This window comes from Nipponia nippon, unplaced genomic scaffold (assembly GCF_047370975.1).
Source record: "Nipponia nippon isolate SJK-2023a ecotype South Korea unplaced genomic scaffold, ASM4737097v1 scaffold_5, whole genome shotgun sequence".
Lineage (NCBI taxonomy): Eukaryota > Metazoa > Chordata > Aves > Pelecaniformes > Threskiornithidae > Nipponia > Nipponia nippon.
Genome location: NW_028262369.1, coordinates 78,903,149 through 78,915,622, shown reverse-complemented (window position 1 = coordinate 78,915,622; position 12,474 = coordinate 78,903,149). Strand labels below are relative to the sequence as shown.

At 39.5% G+C, this 12,474-nt stretch overlaps 1 protein-coding gene across 3 annotated transcripts in view; it reads left to right on the top strand.

Annotated features, from left to right (window-relative positions):
- The window catches only part of CERS6 (ceramide synthase 6), a 132,344-nt gene that overhangs the window by 83,628 nt on the left and 36,242 nt on the right, over positions 1–12,474 (top strand). For 2 of the 3 annotated variants that reach the window (XM_087731287.1, XM_087731286.1), the window contains exons 5-6: positions 8,203–8,253; positions 12,361–12,453. The exons of the other annotated variant lie outside the window; for it this stretch is intronic. In XM_087731287.1, coding sequence (XP_087587413.1) covers positions 8,203–8,253; positions 12,361–12,453 — 144 coding nt within the window. The remainder of the gene's footprint in view (positions 1–8,202; positions 8,254–12,360; positions 12,454–12,474) is intronic. 3 annotated transcript variants of the gene reach the window in all.

Genomic DNA, 12,474 nt, shown 5'->3' with positions numbered 1-12,474 from the left:
CACTTTTCTGGCAGAGCAGCCACAGATAGGAGCTATAATTACAGAAAGTAGATATGTAATGATGAGTTTTATTATTAACCACTTTCCTGTATGCCTTTGAGTAACTGTAGCATCAGAGCACAGAGCGCTGGAAACCCTGGAGCTTTGTTGAAGCTACATGCTGTAGAAAAACGAGGAGTACTCTGAAATCACGCAGCTCTGCAGTGATCTACTGGGGTGAACTGCCCTATTTATTTTTTTAATAATTTGGTCTTGGGATTTTTGCTGGTCTCTTAAAGGTATAATTTTATACAGGTCACCCTCCTACCAAGGTATGGTTTGCCAAGCATAAACCTCAGCACTCTCTCTTTACAAACTAATTCCAGACCTACAGTTGTGTGTTGTCTGTTTTAATAAAATAAATTTATAAATATCCTCTTAGATGCAAATTCTAGCCTTACTGATGTGGTCTGGCTCTGTGATCAAAAAATACAAGGCAGGTGTAAAACTAACGGGTTTACAGCTGCTTTGCTTCACCAAAGCGTTATCAGGCATATGGAGTGCTCGGCTGAATGTGCCCACTACTTTTTATGCACTCTTCTAACTGGGCAGATAGAGTGACTACAAAATACATTGAGTAGTGTCGCTGGGAAACCTTTTACCTGCAAATGAATAGGAACTTTAGCCTGGCTTCTACAATATTTATATAGACCTTCAGCTGCTCTAAACTGTCGTAGCATCACTGGCTGCCCAACTTGCTCATGACAAAACAGTCCTTGAAAATGTTACCATTACACATGAAGGCAAAAGTTTTAAAAACTAGCAGGGGATGTGTCAGAGGAAGAATGTACGCACATGAGAGCAAATATTTGAATGGCTGGGCCTGGTAAGGGTGGTGGCTGGTCAGAGCAGGGGGAGGAGATGCTACAGCCGCCAGCTTCTCCAGCTGGAGTGTCCTTCATTTCTGTTCAATGCATGCGATGCCTCGATATTAGGACCCTTCCAGATTCTCTAGGATTATCCATTCCTTTTGCCATCTTCATTTTCCACGTGATTTGGAAGTTGAAATTACACATTTATCAGCACAAGACATAAACACCAGATCTCTGTACATCGTATTTTTAAAGAGAAAAGTGGATGTATGTGGTGCATGGAGCTTACTCTGCCTCTCCGGAGATCATTTTATGTAAATAAATCCAAACTTGAATTCAGATTTTTTCTAAAAATATTTTTGTGCACACACGTATTTGCATTTGAAATGTCAAGTGCATCTTCCAGTGATTGTTGTTAATCTTGGCCTTTATGCGTCCTTCTGTATACTTTATGGTTTCCGATTAGTGGAGGTATCATTTTTAATTAATGTTTGGAAATCAGCAGTGCAGATTGCTGAGAGGAGAGGCTGAGCGTTCTTCTTGCAAAAGCATTTTTCCCCCTAACGTTGTTTCTGCAGACACAAAGTGCTAAGCTCTAGACAAAAAAACAGTTCTGCAGAAACTTGTAACAACTTGCTTAGTCACAACAAATGAGAAGAGAACCTCAGGAGGTTCATCAGCAATGTGTCACATTGTCTTCACTTCTGTTGTCAGCTGTGCCAAGAAATATGAACGACTGCTTGGGTCTGTGAAGAATTTTTAAAATGCTCTTCCTGTTGTGAGAAGCAGCTGCATCCCAAACCAAATCACCAGTCACTGGAAGGAAGAACATGCAGAAGTTGATGCAAAATAGTAGCCACGGATTTTCTCATTTTGCTGAGTTCTCTGTTCCCAGCATGGTGTTTTGTCAAAACTTAGTGATTTTGTGGGCAGAGGGAAGTATGCTTAGTTTTGATGTGTAGGTGAGTAAACACTGGTGCTTGCGGAGAGTCAGTTTATTCCTCAGTTCATCCTGCCGTAAACAATACCAGCTAGTGCTGTTGGCATCGTTTGCTGCCAAGGTTGTGCCCTCAATGCCTGTCAGAGGTGGCCAGTAGAGACTGGAAACTGTCTGATGTATTTTTTAAATCAATGAGACTTTAGTATGAGAAATGCTTAAGTAGTAGCAAAACAAATAGGACGACAGCAAGGGATGATGTTAACATGGTTCAGATCCTGTCTTATCCAGGGTAATTTTTCAGATGATAACAAGAAAAAAACACATTTCTAGGTAATCAGACAAAGTTTCCAAGACATCATAAATCTGGAGTCCTTGGAGGCCAGGCAAACTTAGTGGAAGATGATAGAAACTTTGAAAAGCTGACTCAGAACGTTCTGGTTATTCCTTTATAAATCTTCTAAAAATCAAGGAAAATGAGTAAGGTTCATTTTCTTTCTGCTGGAGAGAAAAATACTGCAAAATAGCGATACTTGTGAAAAAAGAAAGGTCATTTTCTGTGACTTGTAGAACTGTGACTTGTTTTACAACAATTAATACCAAGGAGTTTTTCTGTAGTTAAGAGGAAAAAAGTGTATTAGTTTGTGCATTATATGCAGAAGCAAATGTTTTCATGGCTATATAGTCTCCTTAAGAGAGAAAGGCTGCAGTAGTCTACATTTATTCTGATTCCCATTGAGCCAAGTAAGAAGATGGGGAAGGAAACCCAGGGTCACTGTGGAATTTGTATCTAAGAGATTAATTTACTGAAAAATGTCTTGGTTTTACCATAAATGTGTGGAGTCATTTTTACACTAGAACATAGAGCCCCCAGAATGGGAAACTACAGAAGGATGCTTTTTGTGCTGCCTGCTAATCTGACTTTCTCTCTAATGTCAGCAGCCACTCAGCATACCATGCCAAGAGGATGCAGGTGTTGCAGAAAGAGAAAGAAAGCAAGCACTTTAAGTAATTCCCCTCTAAGCGAGTGCTTATTCAACCAAGTGATGTGCAAAAGGAATGCTTATTAATATATTGAAAAAGAAAAAATTGTTATAATCCCTAGCCATAATTGGGGAAAAAAGTGAACACTGAAATACTACTTAATTTAAGCACATAGAAGATCAAATGCCAAAAAAACACGCACAACACCCCAAAACAATGTTAATTATGAATAATTGTCCTTCTGCTGATGTTATGAAAGGTGTTGCTCACTAAAAGCCTGTAATTTTCAGTTCCTGGATAATAAAAGAGGTGGAAAGTGTTAAATATTTTTATATTTTGCAGTCAACAGAAAGATTGTAGTCTCCTCCTCCCCTGCTGTTACAATTGCACTCCTAGATAGGTAAGCTGTAAAGCTCAGAATATGGCAAGGTGTTGGTCCACACAAGGAGGAGGTGGTGTTCTGCTTGTGGTGGGAGAAGGCAGCTGCTCTTGAGAAAAAGCATATGTATTTGTCATACATAATATGTGTGTATCAGACAGCGAACGTTAGGTCTAGGGGTAAGAGCAAATTGCACACAGAATTTGGGGGGCTAAGTAAATGCTAATCAAGAGGAAATCTGGCCTCAGTTGTACCACTTGTTTCCATGAAGAGCAAGGGCCTGCTCTAGCTTGATGAAAGTAGAGATACGAATGCCGTGAGACATCTTTGCCTGTATCAGCCCAAAATAAATGAGGTGGGTAGAACTTTGCCAAAAGTAAGTATTATCTTGACTTTAATTAATAGTGCTAATTTGTGTTCCACTTAATATTGCTTGTAGCTGTCAGAGACAAATTATGTAAAGCTGTATCCAAACACATTAACCAAGCCAGATAAAATCTTGGCCTTTTGAGATTGCAGAGTAGTGAGCATATACACAATGAATGCTCAGGATTTCTGTATTGTGCTGGTTTTGTTTTACAGGGTCAAAAGCTTTCTAATTTCAAAAGCAACTTAAAATCTTTTTTTTGGACTGAGGATGTCTCATTTTGGTTTGAAATGTATTTTTGAGCATAAATAGGCTTTTGTGAAATGTGGGAATTCTGTCATGATGTTCCTGGATTCTTACATGCTGCATTCTGATAAAAACAGCAGACAGATTGTATTTATCTTGGAAAAGTCAGAAGATTTTTCTTACTTACCCGGGAATTTAGGAAGAACCCATTTGGGAGTTACAACATGCCCATGTGGTCAAGAGTAAATCAGGTGTGTAACAGCTCTATCTAATTCTCCAAACTGCTAGGGCAGAAGCTGCTCTGTGGAGAGCTGGGTTTTGCTGTCATGAGGCTTAGTGATGTACTTCTGGAAGTGTTTCTTCAATATGTTACTTATTTCAAGTTTATGGACTACAAAAGAAAAAATGGACTACAGAAAGAAGCAATGAGTGCCAGCAGCACTGTATTCATTTTTTCACATCTCTTATTTATCTATAGAATCACACTTCTGAGGTGCTTGTGGGTACAACGTGCATATTGGGGTTTCTAGTTGTGCTGGGTACAAGGAAAAATGACTCAGTTGCTGATACAGCAACTTGCAGCGAGACAAACTGTGGAATTAACTTTAGCTGCCCAAAAGCAGTTATTTTGCAAATTTATGTGACCTACGTATATGCATATTTATATTTACAGACACAAGCTGATTCTATAAAATGTGCATGGAATTCACACCCGTGACGTGCCTGATACACACCCATCTGATGGCTGGCTTGCTGACAGTATGGGAAAGTACTGGCTCGTGACATGTACAGCTCTCGTCTGTCTCTTCGAGAACCTAGCCTGTGGCCTTTGTCCGTTTCCTATACTCGGTGGGTTCTGCTGGGAATATATGGATGAGAGAGGAGTATTCTTGGTTATTTTTATTACTGTATGATGAACCAAATTTTACCTTGTTATTTTAAAATAATACTTCATCAGGTGCATCTATTGCCTCCCTGATAAAATACACACAAAAATGCCTTTCAGCCAAATCAGCTGTCTAGGGAACAGATCACAAATGGAAGGCTTTTTATTGTACTACTTTTTTTTTTTTCTTCCATTTACTATCAAAACTGACCTTTCACATACTGGGTACTAGCAGCACTTTGAGCAAGACATGCAGGTTTTCATTGCTTTGGGGCTTCTGAACACCAGGGCCCAATTAGAAGCTTTCTCTGAGGATAAGTGAATGGGACAACGGACGCAAAACAACACGAGACTTCTGGCTAAGTGTGCAGACATCTCAGATAATTTGTTGTTTGTTTTTTTTTTTTCCCCCAAATCCTCAGTCATTCTCTCGTCTCGGGAGAAGTTTTATTTCTGAAGGAGTTCTTTAAAATTACTCCCTTTAATCAGAGAGTTGGAGGGAGGTTTGATGGAGCTTTTGACAGATATTCCTGTAAGGAGACAAAAATAATAGAGATTTGTTCCTTAATACTGTAAATGACAGCAGATTCAACAGCTGTTTATCATCCTCTTCTGTCATTGATACGGCACTGATTAGGGACTGCACCAAAGTGTGGTAAATCTTAAGTTTCCACCTGAACACCTTTATGTTCTGTAAGGGAGGGTGTCAGTATTGTAGGGCTGGTGCTTTGTGCCTGATATAATTGGTACTGAAGTTTTTAGTATTTTGTTTCCAGCTTCAGGATGCCTTTTTGTTATCAGGATCTTTGCATTTCCTCTCTTCTCCGGTCCCCTCAGGTTCCTCCCTTCCTCAGAGATGATATACTGAGAATAAGAAGTAAAATGGAAATTTGGGTATTCAACAGGCAGTGGAAAGAGTAGCACACTTTTTACGTTGATCAAAAAAGGATCTGTTGCAAAGCCAAGTCACAGTTTTTCTCCCCATCCATCATGGGACTTTTCAGGAAGAGCTGGGCTCTGCTCCTCCGTGAGCTTGCCTGGTGTGAGGAAGTTCGCAGACGTATCCTGTGAGCCCACCCAGGGCTCAGCTGAGCCCTCAGGATGCCAGTATTAGGTCCTTTCTGATTAAGCCACTGTTCATGAGTGTGTCTAGGTGTCACACTGCAGACTGTGGGGGCTTTTTTAGGATCCTCTCCTTCCTGAAGCTTGCACAGAGTATCCCACAGTTGTGAGATTCACAGAGGACTAAACAAGATGCTTCTTGCTCCAACTATAACCATGGGCTACATAGAGAAGTTAGGTTCAGTCTAGGACTGTGTTCATTGTGGAGGTCAGAGGGGAAGGCTGTGCTTAAACCAAGCTCTTTCTCTACCTCTTTGCTAAAACCCTCCAGAGCAAGCATAACCAAAGTCCCCTGCTGCTACAACTGTTAGAGTCAACTCAGAGATGTCAAGGCAAGTCAAGAGGAGGGGAGCCTGGAGAGGAAAGAGGGGTAAGAAGGTGGTGTAGGTGCCCTGCTGTCTCAGCCACTGTTGCCCACGTAGGATCCATTAGGTTTCCAAAGAGCTACATTTTGTTTCAGATGGCAGCGTGGCTTTCTGAGCCTTATGTGACTCAGAAGAGGCAGATGTTCTGCAGTGTATTGGTCTTTGAGGTTTAATGCATGTATTATATTGTTTGTCAGTTTGCGGTATCCTTTCAGGCTTTGTGGTTATGGGTTCCTCCACTGAGGCCTATTTTATTTAGCGTTCAGCCTATTAATTGCACATAAACCTTTGTATCTGCAGCTCCTACAGCAGTGATCTCTCTGAAGAAGCCTTAAGATGTCATAATATTTGAAAGAGAAAAATGGGCATTTTTTGCTAGCACCTGTAATTTAGGTAGCAAAATAATTGGGTAGGAAGCATCTCTTATCTCTTGCTGAATCTGATATGAAAGACAGTAACAGCTTTTCAAACCTGGCTAAAACTATGAATTATCCTACAATATTTGGATGGATCTAATTTAGGCAGCTGTCAGACAGAAATATTTTAGATTCTGTGTATTAGTAACACTTGCAGAGTGGCCGTGGCTGTTTCCAAAGACCTTTTTTGTTGCATGAAATGAGGAGAACTCACTTAGCACAATAACTACTGTGGAGATGTTTGAACAAATAAATTGCTTGCATGAAGTAATTATTCCTAATAGAAAGAAGGAGAAGTTTGGATGGACTTTAATCATTCTTACAGCATCCTTGTGAGAGGCATATCAGAAACTCCAGGAGGTCTGTTACTTTAAATGTTGGTATACTGCTCAGGTTACTGTAAGAATTATTACTTTCCAGTTGAGGAGCACTGGGGGTATGGGTGTGCAAGTTTTATTTTATCTTATTTTCCATGTGAAGGACGCATTCAAAAAACTAGGAAGAGCCTTCAGTAATCATATTACATCACTGTTAATCAACAAAGGCTGTGAGGACCTTCTATAAGACAAATCACAATTAGAACTCTCAGTAGCAGTTGGGAATTGGGCTGTAATTCTGACTAACATTTATGCTGTCTTTTGATATGGTACAAATCCTTCCTACTTCTAAAGACTCTACTAGCCTGATTATCCGCCTGGGGCTTTAACATTCTGCGTAGTGTTCGTTTTATTTGGTTTGACGCTCACCCATTGTATTTTGGATGAGTTTGATGTTATGCTTTGCCTGAGCTGAACTGCTCCACCTGATGGTGAAAACAAGAAAATGCCGTGTCTCATGCAACGAGGATTTATTTGAAAAAATGTAATTTAGTGGAAGCACTTAATGCTGTAAGGGTATGCCTGCCTTAATCCAGGAGGCCTACTCATAACGCTCTGCCCCCTTTATACTTGGATGTAGAGCAGTTAATAAGCACATAAATCTCATGAAAGCAGCAAAGAAACAGAAAGCATAACAGAGTCACGTGTCCCCAAGTCTTTTAGTTTGCCCAGATTTTTGCAAGGCAAGAGTCTGTAGATGCATGCTACAGTAAATTTGCTCTGGCACCTTTCATGTTGCCCTAAGATATCAGAGTATTTTCCATGTGATAGCAAGATCTGTCATCTCTGGACAGCCATGTCTTCAGCCAGGAAAGCAAAAGGTATGATTTGCTATTTTGAGCTGATGTGGCTGGGATGAAGGATGGGTCCTGTATGGAAGGATGCTTAAATGTCACAGCACACGCAAGGGACATTCCTTGAAATATTTGAGCAGCCTAGGGCCAAGATCCCCTGTGCTATTGAGAAGGTAATGTGAGATCTGACCACCTGAGCACAAGCTGATTATGTTCAACCTGCGCTCCTGCAAAAGCTATTTGTATAAGGTCATGGTGCACCGACCAAAAATCTCTGTGAACAGGCAGGTTGCTCCAATTCATGCTGTGAAACTTTGAGAAATCTCCTTGTTGTATTCAGTTTTCATAGCCTCTATCAAAAATTGCAAATTTTAAGCTGTTTCTGTAGTTTTGTCCTTCACTTGTATTAACCATATACACTTACATTGCCCAAAATGGTATGTACAGACCTTTTTTTTTTTTTTTCTTTCTCTCTCAGACACCCTGGCTCTGGAATACCAGACAGTGCTGGAATGGGTATCCCTATCAGGTAAAAGTTACAGTGCTGCCTAAAAACAAACATGACACCTCTGCAGAGCTCTGTTTTTATTATGGTGGAGCTTTGTGTCAATATGTTAGTGTGAATGGGCTACTTGGCATTTCAGAACATTGCTAGATGCTCCCGGTCTTGCTTGAGTTCAAGATGGGAAAGATGAATATAGCTGTCACACCTGTTTTGAAATTAAGCACAGGATCTGAAAACAGATTTGGGAAATCTAACTGTGAAAAGAGACATCTGCAACGGCAGTGGAATGATCATTTTTTACAAAGTTCTAAGGATACTGGAAGTTTTAGCAAAGCCTCAGATTCAGCAGGTTGGGAAAAGTCAGTATAGTTCTCATAGTTGTTATACTGCATACAGAGTGAGACTTAATCCCTGGCAGTTGGTGTGATCAAAGAGGAGACTAAAGAGAGAAGGCAGGTTTCTCCTTTAGGTACTTAAATAGGGGCTATCCAGTCCTGGCCTCGTGGAAGCTTACAACGAAAGAAGGTAAAATTAATGAGAGAATTGGGAATGGTTGCAAGTCTTTCTTTTCAGCAATGTCTGTATTTTCATGGATTCAAAAAGCCTTTTCTCTGTTCTAGGTCAAAGTGTATAACTTCAAAGAAAAGACTTAAGTCATTTATCTCCTTTACTAAGGAGAAGAATGCCACTGTTAAAGTAAAAATGCCCTTTCAGGTTGTGTCATGCTGCACTCATTCCCTCTTTCAGTCCTCCGAAAAATTTTGCTCAACTTTGACATTTGGTTTCCTTAAAACAATTTTCAGAAGAACAATAATGGGGTATTTATTCCTTACTGCACTGCTAAGGTTTTAACTAGTTCCAGGAATATTTAATTCCTAGTTCTGGCCATCTTTCACAGCAGCACAGTTGCTTCAATGGCATGCAGGTGCTGCGGTAACACCAGGATAAGCTGTAGCCCTACAACTCTGGAGACTCCTCTGCCAGGGGAAGAAGGAGCAGGACAAGTGAAAGGAAAAGGGTAGAAATTTTATCTATCGTTATCTGGTTGAATAGTGGCTTCCAAAGTTTGCGTGCCCAAAGAGGTTTGAGAAACCTCTCCTGTGCTCTCCATTAGTTTGTGCTACTGGATGTAGTTGTTAAAGTATGGGATGTGTTTAAACAGAGCAGTCAGCCTGCTCTAAAGGATTCAGTGTATTTTTCAGAACAGATAACTCCTGAACTCTGCCTTGGCTGTACCACTGCCTCATTTTGCCTCCTGGTCTGATAGAAGTAACTTTCAACAGGGATGTTGTGAGGATCAATGAATTAATTAAATGCTCCCTTTTAGTATTATTATTAATAACAGTAAGGTAGCCCTTTTGAGGAAAAAGTATCATCATCTATATGGACTAGGAATGGACTTTGGAAACCCTTTTGGGAAAGCGAAGAGACACCTCTTTCCTTAGTACCCTTTGTATAACAGGATGCAACAAGAGATAAAAGTTGTGAAGTATAATTTTTCCTTTAGTTATAAATCAGAGGTAACAAACGTTTCAAATGTGACCTAGTAAGACATCTTCAGAATTTTTAGTAACTTTTGAGGATAACTTTTGGTAGCTTTTTTAATTAGTCTGAATTCTGATTCTAAACCTGAGCTTCTTTAAAATGCCTTTTATTTTTTTTTGTAATTCAGCATCCAGGGGTCTCAGTAGGGATCATTGAGACATTATGCTAGCTGCTATCCAAATTGACACTGAATTCCAAAAGCTCCAGCAAAGAGTTTGCAATTTAAGGAGTCTAACCTGTCTAGGCCATATTGCTTTTTTTTTTTCTTTTTTTTTTCCCCCTAAAGGACAGGGAGAGAAAAACAAAAACCTCATTGCCAGACTGGAAAGTATGAACAGTATTGTCTGAAAGACGCATGAATTCCCTGTGACAGTGAACAGCCCTGGACAGGCTGAACAGGAGAACTGTGGTTAGGTTAGGGTGCTACTGTTCTTGAAGGTTGTGTACCTGTTAGAAATAGTTTAGTGGAGACAGGTCAGCAAGAATGACCAAAAATCTTCATCTGAGAAAGGTTGAAGGAAGTTGGTCATTTAGCCTCAGAAGAAATTATGACTTAAATTCCACCCAAGGACTGAAGGGTGAACTGAATAACGTTAGGGAAGCAGCAGAAGAAATTGAATGGGGGAAGTGTTGAATGTTCATTCCTCAGAGATTTTTAGGAACAATTGTTTGTCAGAATTGATATGGCTGCAGTCACTGGTGCCTTTCAGTCCTGTTTTCTACTATTTTTGTGTTATTACATGCAAGAAGAGACTTGCTTATGATGTAAGACCACGAATCTTACTGGTTAAAGAACATATATTTACCAGACTTACCAGAAGAATGAGGTCATTCAGAAAGTTAGTTACAGCTTTTAGAGGGTGGCAGCTAAACTTGCAATATCTAAAATCATGCTGCTAGTGGAGAGGGTGCAATAGAAAGCAAATAATCAAATAAAAGTCATTATCAAAGTCATTGTCTCGGAGATAAAAATGTCTACTGGGTGCTCATCAGGATTAAGTACTGGGTTTTTAATTTGGTTGATTTGTTTGGTTATTTTTTTCTTAACTAAATAAAATTTGTAATCTCTTGTTTGCTACAAATCCTTTGTAAGTTACTCAACACAGCACTGCAAAAATCCAGCTGGACTTACTGTAGATATAGTCAAAAGGATCCATTGGGTGACAACTCCACCCATAAGCACAGAATAATCCTATTGAAGTTAAGTCTACAGAGAACTGAAACATAACATTTAAATGAAGTTAAACACACACTATTGATCCTTTCATGGAGGGAAACCATGATATCTTTAGAATCCCTCTTCATTACCATTATATATGGGTTTAGAAATACTAATGCTATTGTTAATAAAGCAGCTGACAATCTTAATTGTTTTACTAGAAATTTTCCCCAGTGAGTTCTCTTGCAGTAATGAGTATAATAGTCGCGGTTCATTGCTAGCTCATGTTCTCTTCCCTTTTTTTAATTACACCTAATTAGAAGCTTACTGTCAGTCTCACTAAATCAGAAGAGGATTATATTGGCCCAAGAAATGGCTTTAAAAGATTGATTTTGAGTGTACACATTTTTCATAAAGCGTAAGCATATGTCTATATTTAAATAACCCACATAGAGCATTCAGTGGGCACCTAAGGACTGTTTTTCAGCTGCAAAGAACTCGTCTGCAAAAGGAAATGGGAATAAAAAAGGCAACTGAAATGCCACATGGCAATGGAAATAGCTCATGCTCTGCTTGGGTGCATGGTTGTGCCAGTGCAAACTGCCCTAGAGATGGTTCATCTAGTCCCTCAGGAGATGCCCTCAGGAGCTTCTCCTGTGCAAGCACCCCTCTCTATCACTGCAATGGAAGACAGGACGAGCCATGACGCACAATCACATGGAAATTAGAGTAGCTCCTAGGACTGACTCTCTTAGGCTGGGGGCTAAAGAGCCTATGTGTGCCACCAGATACCTTCTTTGGAGTTAACCCAGGTTGGTTTTGGTTGTGCATAAGTTCCTATGTCTTGTTATTTTTATTTATTTTACTTTTAAACATCTGTGTAACCCTGGATAAATTTATTTTATTTTCTGCTTTCCAAATGTCAACATGTTCCCAGAAAATGGTTAAATTCTTTAAAAGTAGGCTTTTATATTAGAAAGAGCCCTGTTTAAAGCTCCCAACTTTTTCATCATGAGCAGATAAGAAGCATTACTTTTCTCTAATCTGCTCTAGCATTGTTTCTTTTGCTGTGCTTTAAACCCACATAACTGATGTACAGCAAGATGTTTCAAGTAATCTTTCAAAACAGACTTAGAAGTACTCAGAATTTAGGTTGTTCTAAGTTCCGAACAGACAACATCCTAATTTTTTGGTATTACAATATTACAATACTGTCAAGCTTAAAACATAAGAGGAGGGTAGGTTGGGGAGCTTTATTTTTCCAGAGCCATCAAAGTTTGAAAGAGGCAACCATCGTCATTTTTATTACATGGGATGCTTATGTATAATTCAATAATCCTCCTGTGATTAAACATGTCTCCTAAAGACCTCAGCTGCCTGTAATGTCAGTTAGACTCTATTAACCTTTTCTCATCTCCATCTTTCAGCCACTGATGCCTGACCTTCATTATTACTACATAGTTGAATTGTCATTCTACTGGTCCTTAATGTTTTCTCAATTCATTGACATCAAAAGAAAGGTAAGAACAATGAGACAAAAA